Source organism: Lethenteron reissneri, chromosome 27 (genome assembly GCF_015708825.2).
Source record: "Lethenteron reissneri isolate LAM-NWPU_2019-01 chromosome 27, ASM1570882v1, whole genome shotgun sequence".
Lineage (NCBI taxonomy): Eukaryota > Metazoa > Chordata > Hyperoartia > Petromyzontiformes > Petromyzontidae > Lethenteron > Lethenteron reissneri.
The window spans coordinates 15109483-15132888 of NC_083805.1; the positions used below are offsets into that span (position 1 = coordinate 15109483).

A 23406-nucleotide genomic window follows, 5' to 3' on the forward strand; every position below is an offset into this window, starting at 1 on the left:
TTCAAGTAGTCAAAATGGTTTTTGGTACTGCTTTATATTTATTTGCCCCCCTCAATAAAATAAAAAAAATGCGCCCCCCCAAAAATAAATATCACCAGCCGCCACTGGTACTCTGATGACAGTTTACATGTTTCTGATGACCAGTTTCAAAGAAGTACAGGTGTATGTATAATTAACTAATAGCTATTGAGTAACAGACGGACTCTTCGGTAAACTTCAACAATCAGCAATTGCTCCTCAATAAACGCATTTATTTGCAAAGTAAATTTTATTAAATGTTGCCTGGCACACTGCATTGTGGGAAGATTTTGTTCGTGTGAGACCCGAAAATGAATTTAACAGATCTACATTCCTGAGGCGGAGGAGTCTGAGAAATAAAACCTCGAAGCACAACTTTGAAGCAACCGTAAACCGTGCGCTGTACCGTCAAAACGTTTGCCGAGCACTTAATTTATAAACTAAAATGTATAATCACGTCTGGCTGCCATCATGCGCATTAACATAATACTACGGAAAGGCGTACACGTCACATCCGGGATATTTGTTCATTAACATAACCACGCCCACAATCGCATAAATTAACATAATTTATGCTGCCACGCCCCCTCAACGGCGCTTCCCAGCTAAAGCGCCACCGCGGTGAAGCGGCCGGCCACTCCGTCAATCCGATCGCATCGAAGCCATCGCCAACGACGCCGCGGCCCCATCTTGGTCTCTACGTGAGCGCAAGCCGCCCAAGTTACTCGCGAACGAGGCAAGTGACGCGACGCGGGCCGCGTTTCGCGACACGGTGCCCGCCCGATTGTTCGCGACGCGGGTCGCGTTCAAGCAGCCCGGGGGAAGGGGGGCGGGTGTGTGATGATGAGGGCCCGCCGCCATCTTCCAGTGAGAGGCCTGCCCCCCCCCCCCCCATGGCTCTTGTGCCTCATGACCCGCTTGTCGTTCTCGATGTATCACTACGATAGAGGCTCGCTCGCCTCGCCCGAGCCGCGTTGTTGTCGCCCTCTCGAGCCTGGCTCTCGCCTGCTGTCCTCCCCCCATGCGCTTGTTGAGACGAGTCCGGAGCGCGTCGCCGGCGTAAGATGGCGGGGAAGGTCGCGGAGTTTTGAGAGCCGCCACAGGCCCGGGCTGCCAATTTGAAAGGGGAAAGGTGGCGGGGTGTGTGTGTGTGTGTGGGGGGGGACAACACGAGGGGCCAGTAGGGGTGGTAGGTGGCTGGGTGGGGGGGTCGAGACGTAATTATATGCAAATTAGAGCGTTAATTGGGGCCTTGCTTTGAATGGTCGGTGACGTCACGGCAGCCATGGTTGTGGTCGGGGCATTGGACACCGATGGATTTTGGTGATGGGGGGCATTGCCATATTTGAGGTGTTTGATGGGGGGCCCAGTGTGGTTAAAGTTGTTGTCTTCAGTATGCAAGAGCCCGGCGTGGTGATTATTATTTTACCTCCTTGCGGGTGGCTGTGGAGTCTGTGTTCAAATTCCAACATTCGCTAGCCGAGGAGCCCATTGTCCTCCATAGGACAAATAACCATCGTTTGGGGGGTCCCCCCCCCCCCCCACCGAAGTGGTACTCGTGTGGTGTTTATCGACCGCAAAGATGATGGTCCCATTTGGTGGTGACTCGGGTCACTTTCGCCGCCCCCCACACCGCCTCCCTCCACTGACCCAGCGCCATCCGGGTTGGGTTTAATTGCTTTAACGCAGCTGTGAGAAGTATACATTATTCGCACACGGGGCGAACCCAACTCCTGGTTTTACATTTGAGAAGAAAAAATAGCAACGGTAAGAATAGACCCATGAACGATGTGTATAGGAAATATACAACGCTTATGCTAGCATCGTGCGGAGGGTTAAAAGGTTGTGCTTTTGATTATAATGGCTTACACGAGAGGGATGTTTATATTCAAACGCTGTAGATGTGCGCCAAAAGCACAGTTGTATATAATTGTTTACAAATAATAAACCAGTAAAATGTTACGAAACATTACGATCAGTAGGCTGGAATCGCTTGCACTGTGGAAACCTGGCTCTTCAAATAGGCACTGGTTGCCATTTAAATATATAGCACATCGGTTTCATCGTTACATTATTTTTGTGAAACACCTATCTTATTACATCCGGCGGCGTGGTGGTGCTTGTTGGTAGTGCTGAGCTCTTAAAATTGGAGGGTCATACGTTTCAGCTGGGGTACCACTCATCCCAATATCCCTCTGGGGGATAAAAAAAAAATGGGATGAAATGAGTACCACTTTGTGAGAGAGGTCAACAGATGGCATGCCATGGTGAGCATCGCGTACCATGGAAATATGGAATGGGAAAGTGTTTGCCGATTTCTGTTTTGAAAAAGGGAGACGCTTTGACTCTCGTGAGAAATATCGCCCCGAGATGCGGCCCTTGTCAAAATGCATTCTAAACAGAAATATGTTCTTGTGAATTTATGCTGGATATGTCGAGAAATCTGCACCATGATGCGTGTTATATCCTACAAGAGTAGACCCATTTGAAATATGCCAACATCCCATGCTCTATGTGATAATGTCGGCCACAATGCAGACTTGTGTGTGTTATATGCCACTGACAGTGTTAACAGCGCAGATTTTGATGTATTACATTTAACGCTCGACGAGTAGAGGTCAGGTTAAGTGTTGATGATGGGTTTCTCAGGAAAACAAAGCTAATAAGAGGAAGTTGTAAATGTCGATTGGCACCATTGGTTTGACCAAGATGTAGTGATGCTGTATAAGCTGAACTTTCATATTGCAACATTCATGTGTACTGAAGAAAAGTGATGGTCAGCTGCCATTGGTCTGTGAATAAGCTGACCTGATCTTTCACACCTGGTTAATGTCAAGATTGGCAGCATTTGGAATATGTTGATATGTTGAGCTACTTTCACACACCGTACGTAGCCCACCGTTCTAATCGGAGGTGTGGGGAAGGACCACAAACTAAACACAAAGCAGAAATAAATTAGTTTTCAATGTAGATGTAGAATTGCTCGTGTGTGTGTGTTCACAAGTTCTGCTCTCTGGAGGCTTAAATAGATAATGTATGCTACCAGAGAGCATGTCGCTTTGAGATGTAGGAACAGGAAGTTCTTGGGAGTGTTGTCACATCTTGATTTGGGGCTGAATTGCTTTCAAAATATGATTAATTGATAGAGAATGTAGGTCGTATGCAGTGTCTTAATTCATGAAATAACAATGCCATTTACTCGGGTAAGCCTAACTTTTTTTAGTTCCAAGACACTTTCAGGATGTTGAGCAAATTAAAAAGTGGCGTGAGTGATGACATGGGCATATTCAGAGAAAAACTACACATGATTCGGTCATGCTCAAAGCTCTGCGTAGTATATTTTCAATCATTGCAGTACGGTCTTCTTCTGACCAATTTGGAGTTGTCCGATCATGCTCTCAGTTGGTAGCTGTGACACAAGTTTTTGTTTATGAGACATTAATCAATTGTGAAAAACGGTTATCTGGTACGGTGCAGGGTAGTGTTTCACTTTTATCCTTCCAGTGCAGCATAGTGAATTTTTATTCCAGTTTTTTAATGTTTGTGTGTGGCAGTCAGTTAGGCGGTTAATAAGGAACAATGTGGATTCTTAAGGGATTGGTAAAATGGTTACTTGACTCTTGGCCAATGCCACAGTTTTTCCTTCTCGGTTGCCTGCCAAATACCTGTAATGTGTTGTATACAGTAGTTAAGGTAACCATAGTCGAATAGTGCGTGTGCTTATCACAACGTAATTTTCTATTGAGGCGGTGGTTGAGTTTCTACCACCAAGAGCTTGGTAATTTCCAGACAAAACTATGAAATTGTAACACTCAGTAGACCAACATCAGTAACAGACGTTTTTATGCCAATGTCAGTTGAAATCTTACCTTAGAAAATATTTCCTCAAGGGTTGAAACAATAAGTATTGCTTTGTAGATGGTCAAGTAATTGTCCTTTCCATTATAGGAACTAGAAATTTCCATCAGTTGTTGGAACCCAACGCAGGTGTCACCAGCTTCGTTGCACATTGCATTAACCACTATGCCACCTCTACACCATATAAAGTAATTGTTAAATGTGTATGACTCTTATGTTGTTAATTAATTGTCAATTTTTAAAAAATGTTCTTAATGATCAATTTCAACAGTCACGGAATCGATAGCCAAATCCAGTTAAATTTGAGTAATAATTGAACCGATTGGCACACTTGAACATTGAAACCACACGGTGGGTTCCATTGTGATTGGGCATGTGGCAGGACTCCTCATCACTACGTAATACTTTCGAGCAGACAAAGTCAGAGGTTGGGCTTTTATTGTTCGACATTTCGATATGCTTGGAAAACCGAAAATTTATTTAAATATTTTTTTTACTTGCATTTATGGATAATGGAAAAAAAAACCTAAATAAATGACTACACAGGTTGCCCAGAGATATTGTTCAAATAGAATATCAGGATGAGCTGGTGTCAACCACCGAATAAAGATTACGATGATTTCCGTGTTGTATGTCTAAATGACAAAAAATAAACAGTGCCCTGTTAGTGGTGTTTCATGTTTTTTGTTAATCGTTCCCTTGCATTATGATACGACAGATTTAAAATGCAAATCCAGTCGTTATTATGAAGATGTACAAATGAAAACCGACACTCAATTGTAATTGGTTGCTCAGGCAGACACAAATTTCGTCTCGATACAGCCAATGCACAGAGAAATACCACTTGGCCTGAAATGTGAGCATGTTCATTACTCCCTAGCTCATTGCAAGATGCGTGTATGCACATTGTGTCCTTGTTACTGTGAAGTGCAGTGTCACTTGGCCTTAGAACATACAGTTTTCTCATGTTGGCTTTATCGGTTGCTCTTTCACTTAACAAATTCAGTTTTGACATTGGCTGTATGCTTACAAGTTATGGATTTTAGAATGGTACATTCTGTGGAACTGACCAGCAGCATGGTTGATTACAGTCAAGAAACCCCCGTGACTGGGAAGAATGGCAAGACTTTAATTCAGTAGTTGCTTAATAAAGGGCAATACATTATGATTAGTAGTATTTTCCTCTTGTGCTATGGCACAGGGATTATGAGGTGAAGAATTTCTGTTCTGGTCACTCGCTCTGCAGGGCTCCACGCTTTGTCAGGGAATGGCCCTAGAATACAAACCTGGAACTACTTATCACATTTTTAAGAGCCCTTTCTTACCTGACCAAAGACTGCCTGACCCGAAAAGTGGTTTGCTGCATGTCATTCATCAGGTCTGTACAAATTCTAGTCCAGAGTGAACGCGAGCAGGAAAAAAATTGACCATGTTGAGACATATCAAATTGTTAAAAGTGAAAATCCTTTTTCACTTCTTGTAAGTATTATCTATCTCCTTGTGGGTTTCTTCCAGATAATATGGTTTCTACCTACATGTGAGCACTTAATGAATTGGACAATAATACCATTTACAGAGCCCTCCTGAAAACAGCCTTAAGACTGTGTGAATTGCCTGTTTAATTAAATGAGCTTGCCATATTATTATACCATTTTTAACGTGGCAGTATTGTTTAGTCTGCTTGGTTTACTGTACAATATTCAATCTCATTCACAAGCACACCACCTTACTAATTGGAGCTCAGTGAGGTGTTAGTGATGTACATTTCAGCTATGGCGCAGTATATGAGGGGGGGGGGGGACCCATTAGCTCTTAATGTCACGAGTGCCTTGTTGACGCACGCAAAAATAACCAATGAATTTTTCATTGCCTTGGGGCTAGATCCAGGATGAAGTCAACACATTCCATACAGTAGTCTCCTGGTTACAGTGTGACTTGTCACACTGCAGTTTACTATAATCTGCTAATTATATGGTGATTTATTGAAACGGTATTATATAACCTGTGATTGAGAATCAAATGCTTTTTTATAATTTTGTGTTCACAAAAGTCTCAGGTTAAATATTGTGCATACGAATTGTAAAATATTTCCTAATGCCGTACGTTATCGCTTGACCTACCGCTTAAAAAGTCCGTGTTCAAGGAAACTTGGGTCCGTGTTCATCCCTGTTGGTGGCCCTCAGCCAGCAGTTGAAGTTTCACATTCCCATTGCATGGGCAAATCTATCCATAGGACAACCACTGCTGACTTCCTGCAAAGTGGTACTTATTTTGGCAGCCCTCAAGGAACGACAGGCAGAGTTGACCCCTAACAAACATTTAAATGTGTAATGTTCCGATTATTATGGGTTCCATGCTGTAATTGTGTTTCTACATGGCTGACTGGGTTTAGAGTCTGTTCACGATATCCTGGAAATCCAGGTTGCATAAAGTTCTTAAAATACACACAACAATAATTATTGTCAAGTCTTTAGTTGGAACTTGCACTGTTACGTCAAAGCAAGTATAGTCCTGTTATTCCCTGCCTTGTTCATTATCACTGGTATGCATTGATGCACAATTATATTGCAGGATGGATGGGCTGTTTATTATGTATGTCTGTGAAGTACTATTTCTGCTTTAAGATTTTCTGTACATAGTTATTATTTAAACAGTTTATGCCAGTGGGAAGTAAAATCAAGCACGTGCTTGAAAAAGAACAAACTTTTCAAATTTCCATAACACTTGAACAATTATGTTGTCGTCGTGTGTTGTGTAGGAGAAGCAGCAACAGAAGCAACAGCATCGGTGACGGAAGACACGTGTGCATCTTGTACAGCGGAGAGAGCACGCACCCTCCATCCCACGCGAGCGCGACCTGATGTGTGTGCAGCGCGATGTCCGATCGTGCGGGGTCTAACGGCAAGGGGAACAATAGTCGTCCGAAGTACGCTTCCCTGAGCCTGTACAACACTTACAAGGGGCGTTCCCTGGAAACTCAGCGCACCACCAGTGAGTGCCATCGCTTTCCGCGAACACCCACGCTCACGCTGCCGCCACTCGCAGAAAAAAAGGCTTGTAAAAATTCACCCCTGCCCGCTCTCGCTGTTAACCGATTTACCTTCTCGTCCCCCGAGTGATTGTGTGAATTTTCACGATGAGGTGTCCCGATTTGAGTTAAAAATGTATATTTTCGTCTTCTTTCTTTGCTCTTGTATTGCCAATCTGCCTATATCATTTAATCTGAGTAACACGTAAATTGTCAGATTACAAAGGGCAGTTTATAAGTAATCTTAAATTTCTTCTGTTTTCATTGCATAATGAGGTTTGTCACCCCATGTACCCCACAACTGCTGATAAAGCACGTAAATAAATGTGAATCTTCCACTCGCTGAACATACATCCAACTATATTCATAAAAATATATGATTTATGTTTTGTTAAATTGAGGGTAATAAATAATAAACAGGAAACTGGCTGTTTGACGGCCAAAAAAATGTAACCTGCCAATTAAATTGATCCATTTTTTGACAAAGGGCTGGAAAACATGGGTTCATAAGGACCTGCAGGACTAAAATGTAAAATCTGTTCTGGTGAAATAGATCCCTGTTTCTATTACTCATGAAGCTGCTTTGGATGCAGTTTAAAATTACATTTTAAAAAGGGTACAATAGGAGTGCATGGCCATTTTGAGTCATGGATGGGTAGGACAAAGTAATAATTTTCATTGTTACTTTCAAAAATCAATGTTGCCAGCAAATAAAAGGATGTACTTGCACATATACAAGTGGGTGGGGTGAGTGGTAAACCTTTACTTAGCTATGAGGTCATGTACAGGGGGAGTGGCATCTACAGGGTCCTGTATAACGTCACTAGAGTTCTTCCAAACTGCAGGAGAAAAGAACAGAGTAAGGATTCCAGATGGTTGGGTAGACTTGTAATTCGTGATGGTTGCAATGCCCACAGTCGCAACGCGCCATGGCCTGCAGAGCCTTGGTAAAGTGGCCACAACACGCCGCGTGCCGGCTCCTCCCAACTCGTCCGGCCTGAATGCCGAGGGCGGTACGGACGGTGACGACGCCCAGGGATGGACAGACACTGCCAGGTGAGAGGCAAGGTCACACGCATTAATGCACTCACACACGAGCGCAAAAACAAAAGCAAACTCGTCACTTAATGGTGGTGATGTGATTGTGTCAGGCAAGGTTTACTTTGAGTGCAGTTGGAGTGGTGAAAACGCACTGGCAGGAGATTACAGGACTGACCATGGTGTTTAAGGGTGAATAGAACAGGGTAACTAGCATATTTACCACCAGGACTCCCCACTGAACCAGTGTTTAAGGCCCGTGCTTTGTAGTTGAAAGCGTCACTCCTTTGCCTCCCATTGTTGCCAGAGCTTCCACAGTTGCCCAGTTGTATCTTTCATGATCCCCCTCTACAGAGGCCAATCTTCCTACCACAGGCTACATACGGTGCACAAGAAGTTCTACATACATATTGTATGGGCACTTCTCTTATCTTGGCCATTTATCATCCCCTTCTCTTGGCCAAACAACTTGCTTAGCCATATGGTGGCTGGTCTTGCAAGTTTATACAATCCAATAAATGAAGGAGCCTACAAATGGGATTTTTCCCAGATCTTTTAAGTATTTGTGAGCTCCTCGCATCCAGCCTAGATTAACTCTGGATGAATTGTAGATCGGCCAGCTGAACTATTCAAAGCTGGCACAAGTGTCTGTGCAAGGGGGGATCTGTGTTTTGTAGGAATAGAGAAGAGCGAATGATTATGACAGAAAATTTCCAAAGTTTATTGTGGAGCAAAAGGCTAGACTGCTTCCCTACAAGTGCTATTTAGCCAATGAAAATATAATACCGCTCAATATTTGTATCTGCATATGAACACTCGCATATGAATTATCACAAATGGTTTTGCTGTTGTATCGCATTCTCCAGATTGTAACACACACCCATCTTTTGTTTTAAAGTACAAGGGTATAAAGTTTTTTTTTATCATCCAGGGAGTACGTCACCTATGCAAGCAAAAGGTCATTCTTGCATGAGAATGGTCATTCATAGGAATCTTGCTATGATTGTGGTGTGTGTTGTGGTGTTGGTGTATGCAACTGGTGATGTGTTGTGGTAATGTATGTTGTGCCGGTCTCTGTCATGCAGTAGTACGTGCAGCCACAGGGAACGTGATTCTTGTATCATTATTTTGTTTGTTATTGGTATGTACTAGGATGATGGATGTAACGTGGCGCACACGTGTGTTGTGTGCTGTAGCTGTGTGCATGGCTTGTTTTTGGTGTGTGTGCGCTGTGGGTGTGTCGTGCGTGCCGTAATGTTGTCCTCGTGGCGCCCGGGTGCCTTCCGCAGTTCGGCTGCTACGCAGCCACAGCAGCCACAGCAGCCGGAGTTGCCGCCGCAGCAGGATTCATCTCCATCTGCCGAGACACCGGATTCCGAGAGCACAGAACCAGTTGCCCCTCCCCCAAGCCAGGTTGGTGCTCCGTCTAAACTGGGAACTGCGAGCCACCACCACCATGAAAGCCAGAACTGCTGAAGAGCACTTTCATTAAATAAGCCTACCTTACAGATTCACCTTCGGTTTCCCCTGCTCAGGTAACACGGGCAGGGTGGTTGAATAGAAAAAATTGAGAATGCAATTTCAGTACAGTGAAACTTCTGCTCGCTAATAGGGCAAGCACTGATCTGGCTATCTGAAAAGTCCAACTAGCTGCTACAATAATGATATTCTAAGTGATGTTGCTAACTATCTTATACATTCACCTAATATTACAAATTTAAAATACATTAGAATCTGTGGTGTTGATTGTGTACTGGGGTTATGTACTGTATACTGAAGTGTGGTGCCCTCTCAAGCATGAACCACATGGTATCCTCAATAAAATGACACAAACACTGAGTGAAAAAGAATGCACTACATAGGGGTGAGATTGAAAAAATGTGGAACTTGAAATCTTAACACTGAATAACATAGGGGTAAGAGCCTAGAATATGCTAAACACACAAGGCAGGCACATAGGGAGGGTTGGCAACTGCTTCCACGTGCTGTGAGTAGCAGCAGAGACTGCTCGTAGATGGTCAAAGTTATTTAATACATTTACCTAATCTGGTGTGGCTAGATGTGTAATCTGGCTATCCAGAATTCTACAGTGTATCAGAGGCCCTTCGAAGTGGATAGAGCTGCAATATTAATCCATGTAGGTCCAAGGAGAACCCAGTCTAGTGAGAGGTCGGCAAAAGTGCATTATTATTCAGTCATTAAAGCCCTACTCGTACTAGTTATATATAAGAACTATGCTATAATCAAAGTGTCTCCCTTGTCTATTGTGAAATGGGTGGTTTTCTCCATTGAAGGCCCTAATTGAGATTTGGAAATTCTCCATCATATCAGGAACCGTTTCTTCCATATTACCACAGTTGACTTTCATTACCTATTTTGATTTCTCGAGGGATGATATTAACCTCTCGCCATGTTTCAGCTTACCATTATTTAATTACGAGTTTAATGGTCTGCCAACAGTACAACTTGGCTGGATGCAAAAAGTATTATATTACTGTTGTATTTCATCTTGGGATTACAGCTACAAACAGTTCACTTCCATATGATCATGGTCTTTTGAAATCTTCTCAAACAACACCCATAGGTAGCCACTGCAAAAATCTGATCTGGAAATCAGAATGCATTACCGGACTAAATATATCTCATTTAACCAAAATTATATTAAAGCCACACCTTTGTATAATAAATAAATAAGTACGTTATTGTGTTTTTCTTAGGATTTTATGCGTCGCAGATGAGCAGTCACGTTATGTGCATGAATAAACAAATCTTACGACTCGGCATGTTCTTATTTAACCCCTCTACTAGTTTTTCCAGTTTTGCCCAGCAGGCTGGGGTGTCATTTTAAGAGAAGATGCAATCCATTTACGTGGACTTAATATCTATTTTTGCTTACGACATGATCGTACTATATTAATAGTTTGTTGGATTTACAAAGTCTTAAGAGTATATTTTCTACTTGGGGCCCCTGGTGCTGTGGATCAACATCAGCACCGAGGAGGCCAGTTATTTCGCTGGGCACACCGCTGCCTCGTGTGCCGTGCCCCATTATTGACGGCTGGCAGCACTGACTGTGAGGTTAAACGGAGGTGTTTGCTCTGCTTGTGTTTGTGTGCGTGTACAGACGACGCCTGCGAGTGCAGAGGTGAATACGAGCGGGGCCACTGGCCCCCCAGCGATAGCTGGTGGGAATGGGGGCACAGTGGCCAGAACCTCCCCCCCGCCCGCCGCCACAAGCCGATCCTGGGCCCAACCGGCACCCAAGCCCGTCGAAGGTAGGCTCCTGCAAAGACAAGATCCCCTGTGTAGTCTTTAGCATGCTGATGGGACAAGTGCTGTTTGTGAGCACGTCATGAAGGCCGACACTGCACACGAGGTGGTTGGTGGCCCGCATCACGTGGCGATGCATGCAGATCGCACCGGGTACTTATTTGAGGCTGAGTCGAACGAAGGGAGGCCCAGGACTGATTCGGATAATCGTCAATGGTGTTGGCCATGAGTGGGGAATCAAACACTGGTCGCTGGGTTCATCGCTAAGCACTAGACTAACGCTCCCCACACACGCATACATGTACACAAACACAAGCTGTGTTTAGCATGACATCGGTTCATGTTACGCCTGATCTGCAGTTGGCTAAATGTGATTATTTTGACAGCCTTATAGGAGAATAATACACATTAGGGTAATGTTTTGGGTATTTTTATTAAACATTGTGTTCTTAAATTGTTCTTCATGTAACCTTTTTTTTCTTTTGCAAGATAGGCAATGTTTTATGTTTCAATGGTTTTATCTTACCGCTTGGTTAAATAAGGAAACCTACAGTGGTTCTCAATAAGGGCCATTGAGAAAGATATAGGCCTAATATACATTTTTCTGATAGAAAACGCAGTGTTCATGAAGATTCCGTATTTTTATTTTGCGCAAACACACCACAACCAATTGGTCCATGAACTGAAATGTAATGGTCTAATTCACATGAACTAAATGCAAACCCTGCTTCAGGTTAATCCAATTAGTGTTCACGACTGGCTTTTACCCTATTACGTTTCTATTCTTCTTTACCTATTTTGGGAACTACATTTTCAACCTGAGGAGAGTGCCTGTTTAAATAACCTTCACTTTCCTGGTGTTCTTAAGTGAGGAACTGAATGTACTCCCCGAGGTTAGGTGCAGCTAGTCTTGACTGATGAATTAATGCGTTAATATAAAGGTCGGTGTTATGTAGCCGGATGGAGTGCTTTTGTAAAGCTGAATTTGAAAATAAAAAGCAGTATACCAATGTGCGTGAACAAGTGATTAAATTGGTACATATAACCCACTATGATTTACCATACACTGATGGTTAATGGAGCAATAGCTAAAATGTGTTAAAAAATAAGCATAGCGACACAGGTGTTTGAAATTACACCTGAGAGATCTAAAGGTGGGGCGTGGATCGGGGCACTAATCAAAATTAGAAACATTGTTTAAAAAAAAATAGCCAACTTGGGTGATGGGATAGCAGCCAAAGCAGAGGTTGACAATTGTGTATATGAAGCGATGAGGTCCGTTACTCTGCAGGCATGGGATTAATTCTGGCATTGCAGGACAATGACTGTTGGTGATGGTGTAAGGAGGCCTTCATCCTGCAGTGGATAGATGGTAGCTGATGGTGATGATGAATGATGGTTTGGAATTAGTTAGCAAGGTTTTTGCATTTTTTTTTATGGTCTTGACATGACTTGGATGGAGACATTTAAAAACAAATTTCAAAGCTCATTGACACTAAAATGTACTGTTTTATGGGAGACTTGGATCACCTTTAAGATAATTACTTTGCTTTTACAAACAGCAAGTTAGATGGACAAAGCAAATAATAAAGAGTTTCAACCTTAGTTGGATAGGTTAAATTATTGATTCTTAAGCTTAAGAGGCTTGTGCCAATTGTGTGTTTGTGAGCATTATATTTAGGAAATGCATAATATAATGATTTTTGGCTAATAAGATGAAACATGAGGGAGTGGAAACAAGACAAATGTATCTATTGGAACCTTTTTTGCCAGTATCAAAATTATTGGGAAAATAAATAGGCTTTAACCTTCCTGGCAATAAAACAGGAGGTTAAGATGTTCAAACCCTAAACAGATACCTACTTCAAAGCATCAAGTCTGCATTCACCACACATGCTTGTGGGAAAAAATGCAAACAAACACGCTCTGATAATATATGCATCGTCTTTGAAACTTATTGGCCTACACCAGAGACCCAGGTGTGTGGCATTCAATCCGAGATCCCCCTTTGTTGTGCTGAGAAGTGGCCTGCTGTGTTGCCAAATGCAGTTGGAGCACGAGTGGGCGGCCTGGCTCAACTCTCCCAGAGGGAATTCCCGTCGCTGGGGGCGGGTGGGGAGCAGGTCCCGGCCCCTCCCTCCGACGCTACGTCTGGGCGCGCACTAAACCTCCGCCCACAGAGTGCGTACTTGCACACATGCATGCATATGCACGCACGCACACTGACATGCACAACTGTGAGTTTCCAGGAATCCACGCAACTGCCAAGTGGCTTGGCTCAAAAGGTTGTGAGTTTGAAATCCTGGTTGGGGAGTTACTCGGCCTATCATCCGTTTGGGGTCGACATAACTTGTATCACTTTGTGGGGAAGTCAACAGTGATTTTCCCCATGGATATGCTCGATCCTCTCATCGGAATGTAGAACTTCTATTCCTGCCTCAGGGCTGTTAACAGGAGATGTGCAGTGCCTTAACGGTCATTTTGAGAAGGATATTACTTCGTGAGTTGGAGCCACACACAGATGCACTGGAAACATTGTTCGAAGTCAACTTTTATCCCAGTATTCCAAAGCCTCAAGAAAGAATTTGAGGCTTCATGTTTTGGCAGAAAGGCAGCATTATTTTCTGATATTTGTCAGTTTCATCCCTGATAAATGTTGCCTGAATTTATAGTTAATTTTTTTATTCATAGTGACTAAATATGACTTAGAGGGAATACGTGCATCCAGAAAACCAAGAACAAAAAGACAGGCTAGCAGGGTATCTAGTGGAGAAAATAAGTCCGCTGTACATTAAGGGAGATAGAGATGACACTGATTTAGGAAAGGCTTGCAGTTAAAGGAGGAGCAGAACAAAGGAGAGATCTTAATAGGCCTGGACTTGAACGGGGGGGAGGGAGTCGGCAGCCAAGGGGAAGGAGTTCCAGACGTTGATGGCAGCAGAGGAGTGACTGGATGTTTCTTCATACAACGTGTCTTGTTCAAGGAAGACTGAAGTTCAGCTGGCCGATTTAAATGTTTTGTGCAATTACCAATTTTAACATGGGGGGAGGGGGGTCTGAGTATTTACAAAACCCATGGATGTATGAAGAGCTGCACAAATTGGTCAGGAACCAACTTGTTGTGCTGCCATCTCCTGGTTGCATTGCATCCCGGCAAATTTGGGTGTTTCACGGAACATGGTATAATTGGCATGATTCCCAAAGAAGGCCTTTGTTGCTGAGATTGACACCGCCCTTGCCAACGCATGAATCAGGCGGTTGAGTTGGCACTGAGTGCATTGAGAATAATGGACTGGCTGTGTATGTGTGTGTATGCACATTCAGATGTAAGCAGCTGGCGTGAGGGTGGGGGTCCGGGCGGGCGAGAGGAAGGCCCCAGTGCAGGGCTTTTGCCCATCCCCACCATGGGGGGCCCCAACGGGGGTCCCCTTACTCATGCTGCTGGATATCGCCCGGTACGTGCACTTACCTTGCATGCTGTACGTTTGTTTCATTTAAGCGATCACCCGTTCTTGATGGTCGTGCCGATGCTCGGTGCTTGAATATAACTGCGTTGGGGTTGCGCTTTATAGTGCGCCCGATGTGTTTTGGGGTTGTGCCGCCTGTTGGGCACGATGTCGGGCACGAAACTTCAGACCTCATGGCAAAAAACATGCTGTTGCAACCTACCAACACATGAGAGATTTGCCATCAAAATTGCAGATTTTATGTAAAAGAATAATCCTGTTTTGTAGTGAAATACGGTTTGCAATATTTAGGTCTCGCTTTAAATGTCTTTTTTAGTCAAATATGTCGTGCTAAATTGGTTTTATTTTCTTTTGTATAAAAACAGCAAATGCCTAGATGCGCAATTGATCGTAGGGCAGTGCTCATCCCCATTGGCAGCCCGAAGCTACAAGGGAAAATGCCCTATTCCTTTGGCATTCGCGGTTCTCCTCAGTACGACCGCTGTTGAAATCACGCAAGGTGATGTCCGTTTCATTGACCCAGGAAGGAAGTTGGTGGACCAAGTCAAACTCAAACCAGGAGTTGTGAACTATTGGCTGTTCGGTTGGCAGTTTGAGGGCTTTGCCACAGTGCTACCTGGCTGATTGTCAGCCATGGTGAAACCTGTATTCAGTGAATCCTCACCGATTAAAAAAAAAAAATGTATGGGGTAGGGCAGTGCTCTTTGAGCGGTAATTGTAAAATAGTCTTGTTGCGTTGTTTGCCACAGGACGGTACGCCGTTTGGGCCCAGGTTTGGGCCACCACCTGGTGGCCGGGCCTACCCTGCAGCACAGCAGCCTGATGGCAGGTGAGGTTATGTATGAATCTGGCACTTGTGTGTGTTGACTTGAATTGATGTGCACGGCAGAGGTGTGGACTCGAGTCATGTGACTTGGACTCGAGTCAGACTCGAGTCATGAATTTGATGACTTCAGACTCGACTTGGACTTGCATAACAATGACTTTGTCCCACCTCTGAGGTGTGGACTCGAGTCATGTGACTTGGACTCGAGTCAGACTCGAGTCATGAATTTGATGACTTCAGACTCGACTTGGACTTGCATAACAATGACTTTGTCCCACCTCTGAGGTGTGGACTCGAGTCATGTGACTTGGACTCGAGTCAGACTCGAGTCATGAATTTGATGACTTCAGACTCGACTTGGACTTGCATAACAATGACTTTGTCCCACCTCTGAGGTGTGGACTCGAGTCATGTGACTTGGACTCGAGTCAGACTCGAGTCATGAATTTGATGACTTCAGACTCGACTTGGACTTGCATAACAATGACTTTGTCCCACCTCTGAGGTGTGGACTCGAGTCATGTGACTTGGACTCGAGTCAGACTCGAGTCATGAATTTGATGACTTCAGACTCGACTTGGACTTGCATAACAATGACTTTGTCCCACCTCTGAGGTGTGGACTCGAGTCATGTGACTTGGACTCGAGTCAGACTCGAGTCATGAATTTGATGACTTCAGACTCGACTTGGACTTGCATAACAATGACTTTGTCCCACCTCTGAGCTGGTGTGGACTCGAGTCATGTGACTTGGACTCGAGTCAGACTCGAGTCATGAATTTGATGACTTCAGACTCGACTTGGACTTGCATAACAATGACTTTGTCCCACCTCTGAGCTGGTGTGGACTCGAGTCATGTGACTTGGACTCGAGTCAGACTCGAGTCATGAATTTGATGACTTCAGACTCGACTTGGACTTGCATAACAATGACTTTGTCCCACCTCTGAGCTGGTGTGGACTCGAGTCATGTGACTTGGACTCGAGTCAGACTCGAGTCATGAATTTGATGACTTCAGACTCGACTTGGACTTGCATAACAATGACTTTGTCCCACCTCTGGTGCACGGTCTGTATGTGTTCAGATATCATTTTCCCACAATATTGTAAATACCTCACCTGGTATGTAGCAGGTCGTGGGCTCAATCCTGACGCATGTATATTTGGAGTTTGCATGTTCTCTCAGTGGTCGCATGGATTTTTCTCCAGGTCGTCCGTTTAGAGTATTTGGCTGCTTTACATTTCCACATGATAAGCTACATAGCTCAGTGGGCCTTACCTGCTAAATAAAAAATAATTAAAACAATAATTGGTGATACCAGTTTCCCATAATTTCATATTTAACTTTATTTTTGTGCTTTGCACTTGCCATAAGATTAAGATCACTTAAAAGTTATAAGTATTTTATTACTGCACCTTTAAAACGTAACGTTTGTTGGACATGCTGTCAATTACACAGGCAATCATTGAATACATTTAGAAAATTATGAGATGTTATAATCGCCATGCCAGTCAGTTGCTTCAAAAATCTGTTTAATTGGAATGTTATTATGCTTTTATTTCAGGAATATTTTGTCAGGAAGTAAAATATGGGAAAACATTTATTTTAAGTATGATATAACTATTTTGCAAAACACACGATGCAATTATTGTGGATCATATTATACGATGTATTGTATCATATTGCAGCAACCTGTGCACACATGCAGTATGCATGTTCATCGTATTTGACCTATATGTGGTTGTGTGCATTTAATGTGTGTATTTGCATTATTTTCGTATACTCTGAATCATAATATTTATTTAGACTGTAGGATAAATCCGATGAGCTATGAAGCTCTTTTTCATAGATGTCCAGTGTGGGCGGGTCAGACAGTTACAACAGCAAACAATAAAAAAAAATAGGAGTGCAAAATAGAGAAAATGGTAGGGAAGTCACTAAATATAAGTAATGAACAAAGTCATGATTTATTTATGCCAGTGAGATTTATTAAGATTTGGCAAGGCAGAAAAAACAACACCGTCCCAGGCCATGCCAAGAGAACACGCAGTCCCTCAATAAAGTGGCGCATTAACGTTGAACTATCAATACACAGATAATGATCAAAGTGTGTGCTGTTTACATGTGCTCTGCATGTGCCCCTGTGTATCCTCAGACGTGGAGCACGGCCACCCTGGCTCGCAGAAGCTGACCGGCCGTCCATCGTGAAAGCAAATGATCTGAAGGAGCTGGACACCCTGGACACAGATGCTGATGATGGCTGGGCTGGTGCGCACTTTCTTCACTCACTCATGACAATTTAGATTTTCAATTAATTTTTTTTGGCAACGGGAAGTTGAGGTTTGAGCGGTGATGCAACGGTTGGCACGCTGCACTATGGACACGGCGACCTGAGTTCAATTTCCAGCCATGGCGTGTGTGATATCAGAACCGGTCCTATGCCTGCCCCTCTATTCGCAAATACGCACTGACATCGCTGTAAAGTATGGTACTAAAAACCTCATGACCTGACATTGCATGGGGAGGTTTAATCCATCAGTGGATTGAGAATGGATGGAATGTCTTTTTACCCAGTTTGTCCCATGACTTAAATGCACTGGATATGTACCTTTTTATATTTAAAAATGTGCTTTAATACAGTGGTTACCCTACTGGAAGACTGGTACTGTTATTGGAACGTGCAGTTTATTCCACTAGTGCATGGCCGCCAACAGATGAGTGTCTTCCTTTTGTGCGATGAGAAATAGGCAGCGGTTTATCGTTTCTTCTCCATGTAGATATTATGTCATCGGATATCTTGTATTTATTCTAATCTTTCATCCACGTGAATATGATGTTTATATTAAATGGAAGCTCTGTTTTTAGTTGTGCTTGCTATTATGTAGTTATTACAAAATCCGTACCCTTTTGCTATTTATTCAGGCTTTTTGTTAGTGCCATTTTCTGGTTCGGCGTGGGGAAAAAGTTAGTGCATGAAAAAATTAAAGCCATTGTGCGCGCACACTTAAGACGCAAACATGTAAATAATACTCCAATTACTATTCAATAATCAGTTTTAAGAAAAAAAAGACCTTCACATCCAGTGTATTTAGGAATTTTGACTTTCTGCAAGTAGTTATTCAGTTTTTCCTCTCTTCATCATACTTTACTCGAATCCTAAACTTTTTTGAATCGCAGAAAGACTTAGAATCCCACTCCTTCGTAATTACTTTCATTGATCTGGTTGTAGCCGCTGTTGTAAACAGATTGTTGCCCATTTTACGCGATACTTTGCAGACATATTTTTAGGGTGTACACCTCCCTGGTAAACACGGCCGTGAGATAATTCAGAACAATGGCACTCCAGATTCCTCCCACAGAAAAAACACTAATTGAAGTGAGAGTTTCTCATGTATTTCAATGTGGTAACCGCATAATCTTGATACCCTCTACATCGAAACCCTCTACATTGTTATTACTTAAACAGTATAGTCCCTGGCTTCATAACTTAAAAGTGGCTTTGTCCATGCTCGTGCAGGTGTGCAGGATGAGGTCGACTACACGGAGAAGCTGAAATTCAGTGACGATGAAGATGAGGAAAGGGGCGGGAGCACACGGTCTTGGTGAGTTACACACGCGCACAAGCTGCTGTGCGTTGCGCATGCGCTGATAGTGGGACGGCAAACTGTGCCACGTGCAGTGGAGTTCTACACACTTGCAAGTGGACGTGTTCTCTTACTTGCACGCTGACGCACTCGGAAAGCACACTTATTTGAGTGATCTACCCGATTGTCTTCATCCTTAATGTCATTGATTTAATGAGCTGACGTGTTTAATGCATTGGTAATGGAAGATGCAACTCAAACAAATAGCTTTCAATGCTGCTTATGTAACTGGGATGTCATACTTCCCTATACGCTTTACAACATCACTAGAGAACTAAAATGGAGTACCCTAACTGTAAGTGGGATTTTTCCCCCCAGAAAAAAACAGCTATTTGGTTTTTGGTTTGCATCTTCCTTAAAGTCACTATCATACAATTTAAATTTGTATCGCAAGTGAAAAAGGTAATTTAAAGAATATGTTGGGAGCTATAAGGCGAAGATGAGGGGAGGCTATAGTAGTGCAGTAAGAATGAGTGATAAGCACGTTACAAAGGAAAATGCAGTAAACCGTATAGAAGGGGAATATGGAGGTTTGAACAAGAACTTGAATGTTGGGATGAACAATAAAGAGAATGGAGTTTCTGATAGCAGTGGCAGTAAGGAGGAGCAACCGCCAAGGAGGGGAGTGTAGGTTAAGTTGACATTTGGTCTGGACAGTTTGCATTATTTTAATGGTGAAGCCTGTTTTGTTGAAACATCAACTGGTTGCTGTGTGGGAGGTTGCTTTGCTACTACTCCCTGTAGTCTGGAACTCCTTCCCACTGGCCTACATATTGTTGACTCCTTATTTAAGTCCAGACTCTCAAGACCTCAACTGCATCATGACTGTCTTGTCTTTTCTCTTCCAAAACGTTTGTGTGTGTGTGTGTATATGCCTCGTTTACATGTGCCACTGTGTATGTACAGCATTTTGAGAAGTCGGGTGCATTAAGACACTTTATTAATTCAAAATTTTGTTGTTAAAAAAAGTGTGCCATGCTCATGATGACTTTTCACCTGGCTTGCCAGATATACAGATGTTTGTTTGCTTTTTCCATCAATTTGAATTTTGTGGCCACCTTTTAACGATTATGCAAAGTCTTAGGTTGTCAAAGTGGATTTGCCACCACTGGCTCAGGGCCACCAAAGGAGATGAGCTGCACCCTTGTTCTTGCATGAGAAGGGGAGACACTGTGACCTTGTTTTGAGTAGGATTGCCGCGATATAATTTGTCAAAATATGATCAAATGTTTCCCTGACGATTATCGCGATATCGGTTTCCCATACCTTTGTAATTTGTATTATACAATTTTATTGTATTGTTTTTTTGTGCTTTGCTGTACAAATAAAGATTGCTTAAAAGTTCTTCAATTGAAATTCGCTCAACATAAGCCTTCCTTAGGTATAAGTATCATTAGACAATGAACTTCAAAGACATATAATCACCATACCATCAAGATTACTCCATAAAAATGTTGTTTAAGGACTCATTTCATGGGTAATATTTATTTTGCACTTTAATTTGTCATTTCACATTTTTTTAAATTATATATATTTTAACAAAATTGAGCTACGCTCATTATGGCAATGATATTTTGCAAAGTGTAAAATACAAATATATTGGACCCTACAGCATATTATGCCTCATTGCATAGCCATATCACGGCAACACATGGTTTGATTAAGGTCATGAGTTCAATGCCTGGAGAGTCAACTGCCCCACTGTCCCTTCAAGGTCTGTAAACAAGCACCACCTGCTGAGGCTGCACCACTTTGATAGGAACACTTTACTGGTTGTACCGCCATGACTAGTCCTCTCCCTTGTGGGAACGCGGATTTCTACTGTCGACTGTCCACTTAACCATGAAGATTAGTGCTACCTAACGTTACAGCGCTTGTGAGCAAATCGCCCCCAATACAACCGATCTCGTTAGATCTCAGAAGCTAAGCAGAGTGGAGCCTGACTTGTGCTTGGATGGGTGACCACCACACAAAACAGGTGTAGTTGGCTGCTGTGGGGCCAAGTTGTCGGCGGAGGTTAGTGCAGCAAAATCATGTGCTCTGCTGTACTGAACTATGCTCCACTGCCTATGCTCCCCACCTTAATCACCTTGCACTGACCTGCGTGGTGAAGTATGTCAAAGTAACTCTAACAAGCCTACGTGTTAAACTAACTCCCACAACCCGCACGTTGTGGGGTGGCTGTCGTAGAGGAGTGGATTGACAAAAGGCCCGCACACACACACACAACATTGCAGAAGAGGTGATGCTTTGACCCGCGATTGTGATTGTCATTATTCACCAGGGCTGACAGTGCGGGTCCAGGAGCTGTGTCCGAAGGGGGGGCTGCTCGTGGCTCTGATGCCTCATCTGGAGCTGTGTCTACGAGCTGGGGAGATACTGCCCCCTCCCCCCCTCCGTCTGGGCCTGGCTCGGCCAACTGGGGAGATGCTCCTGTCAGGCCGCGGCCACAACACCCGGTGTGTGTGTGTGTGTGTGCGCATGTGCACACGCGGACATTCATTTGTGTGTGTATATTGCTGGGGAGCAGTTGGTGTAGTGGCTGTCATGCTGCGCTATGAACCTGTCCACCAGAGTTTGATTCCCGCACAAGGCCAACACTCGTGATTATTTTAACCAGTCCTGGGCCTCCTCTATATTGACTCTGCCTTAAATCAGTACGTTGTGTGATGTGTAAATGTTAACACTGGGAAGACAAAGGCAGCCGGGCGTGATGTTGGCCACCCACCCCCCCTCGTGTGCCATGCCGGTATTCATAGGTGCTTGCTAGCAGCGCTTTCCCCATCAGCCTATTAAGGCTATACAGGGATCTTGTCTTTGGATGGGGGCTTGTAGTGTAGTGGTTCAAGCATTGTGCTATAGATCCAGCGATCTGAGTTCAATTCCCGGCCACAGCTAACATACGTGGTGGTTATCTGAACTGACGCTGGGCCTCCAGTAGGTCCACTCAGCCTTAATGAATACCTGGTACAGTGTGTAAACCTCAGTACTGGGAATATTGCTGGCCACACCGCCCCCTTGTGCACTGTGCCAGCCTTCCTAAGTGCTTGCTAACATCAATAACACCAGTAGTCTATAAGGCTATAGAGTGGTCATTTGTGTATTGAGATTGAGGTGTCATGACAATCTGGCGAGGTGCTCGGTTCACAATCAGAACATTGTTCCAGGAGGGTGCAATCAGCCCATCATCCTTATTTGCAGGATTACATTAGTACCACTTTGTCAGCAACAGAGGGCAGCGCAGCAAAACACTGCTGCTATGTCCTCATGTCTATGCTCCCTGCCTTCAACCTGCACTGTCCAGGATAGTGAAGTATGGCCAGGTAAACATCCATCATGACCCTCATGGGGATGTAATTTACAGACATTTTCATTTTAACACGTAGGCTGTCGCGATCAATATCCATCATATAGGTTTTTTTGGGTTACATCGCGTAAATATAAGTGTGTCGTCAAACCCGCCACCTCCCCGACAGCCAATTAGTAAGGTTTGTCACGTGAACAGAACATGCATTCCAACACACAGGTATGCTGTACTCGTAACAAATTGGCATGTTCTGTTTACGTGACACCTTACTAATTGGTTGTGTCGGGTGGTCGAGGCTTTAACGACACATTTATATTTACGCGATCTAACCCAGAAAACGTATATTATGGAGCCCTTTTTATTTCCACAAATAAATGTAATGAGGTATGTATGGTGCTTAACCCCATTGTCTTTCATTGCATCGTGCTGGTAATAATATATTCTATCAACCAGAACTTTCTCCAAGTATCAGTCGGCCATTGGTTCAGATTCTTCATGGTTGGGCTTAGAAGGCTGTGTTGTTTGAATTAATTCACCTTTTGATTGAGTTTTCCACTGCCCAGTTAGATATTTATTTACCATTAGGCTGGCTGACATGTTTTTAACTGGGTAAGCATTGCGGCACGTTATATATGGCTACATTATATTTCCCTTTGCAGGCATCGTGGAGTCAACATCAGCCGCCACGGGATCCCATGCGTGGGGGTCATGAGCACAGGGGAGGTCCCCCTATCGTGGTTCCTCAGCCGCTCTTAGCAGGCCCAAGGGGGCCCCCTGCCCTCAATGTCAATCAACAGGTATTAATTGGTCATGCCAGCTTGCACTCTGCTGCAAATTTAATTCCTCGCAGTTACAAATAAAATGCGTAAATTTTTGCATGAAAAGTGTCGTCATACATTGTATAAGTGAAATAGACTTGGGCAACATGGCCGAGCACACAGTCTGCAGC

The 23406-nt window shown here is 43.6% G+C and overlaps 1 protein-coding gene across 8 annotated transcripts in view; it reads left to right on the forward strand.

Annotated features, from left to right (window-relative positions):
• Positions 1 to 584: 584 nt before the first annotated feature.
• Positions 585 to 23406, forward strand: part of LOC133348637 (protein PRRC2C-like) — a 97438-nt gene continuing 74616 nt past the window's right edge. For 6 of the 8 annotated variants that reach the window (XM_061561562.1, XM_061561563.1, XM_061561565.1 and 3 more), the window contains exons 1-12: positions 585 to 754; positions 6635 to 6867; positions 7822 to 7960; positions 9232 to 9355; positions 11067 to 11217; positions 13262 to 13393; positions 14537 to 14667; positions 15429 to 15508; positions 17662 to 17774; positions 19024 to 19108; positions 21435 to 21609; positions 23117 to 23254. In XM_061561562.1, coding sequence (XP_061417546.1) covers positions 6753 to 6867; positions 7822 to 7960; positions 9232 to 9355; positions 11067 to 11217; positions 13262 to 13393; positions 14537 to 14667; positions 15429 to 15508; positions 17662 to 17774; positions 19024 to 19108; positions 21435 to 21609; positions 23117 to 23254 — 1383 coding nt within the window. In that variant the 5' untranslated portion in view covers positions 585 to 754; positions 6635 to 6752. The remainder of the gene's footprint in view (positions 755 to 6634; positions 6868 to 7821; positions 7961 to 9231; positions 9356 to 11066; positions 11218 to 13261; positions 13394 to 14536; positions 14668 to 15428; positions 15509 to 17661; positions 17775 to 19023; positions 19109 to 21434; positions 21610 to 23116; positions 23255 to 23406) is intronic. The other 2 variants (XM_061561566.1, XM_061561569.1) reach the window with 1 other exon arrangement.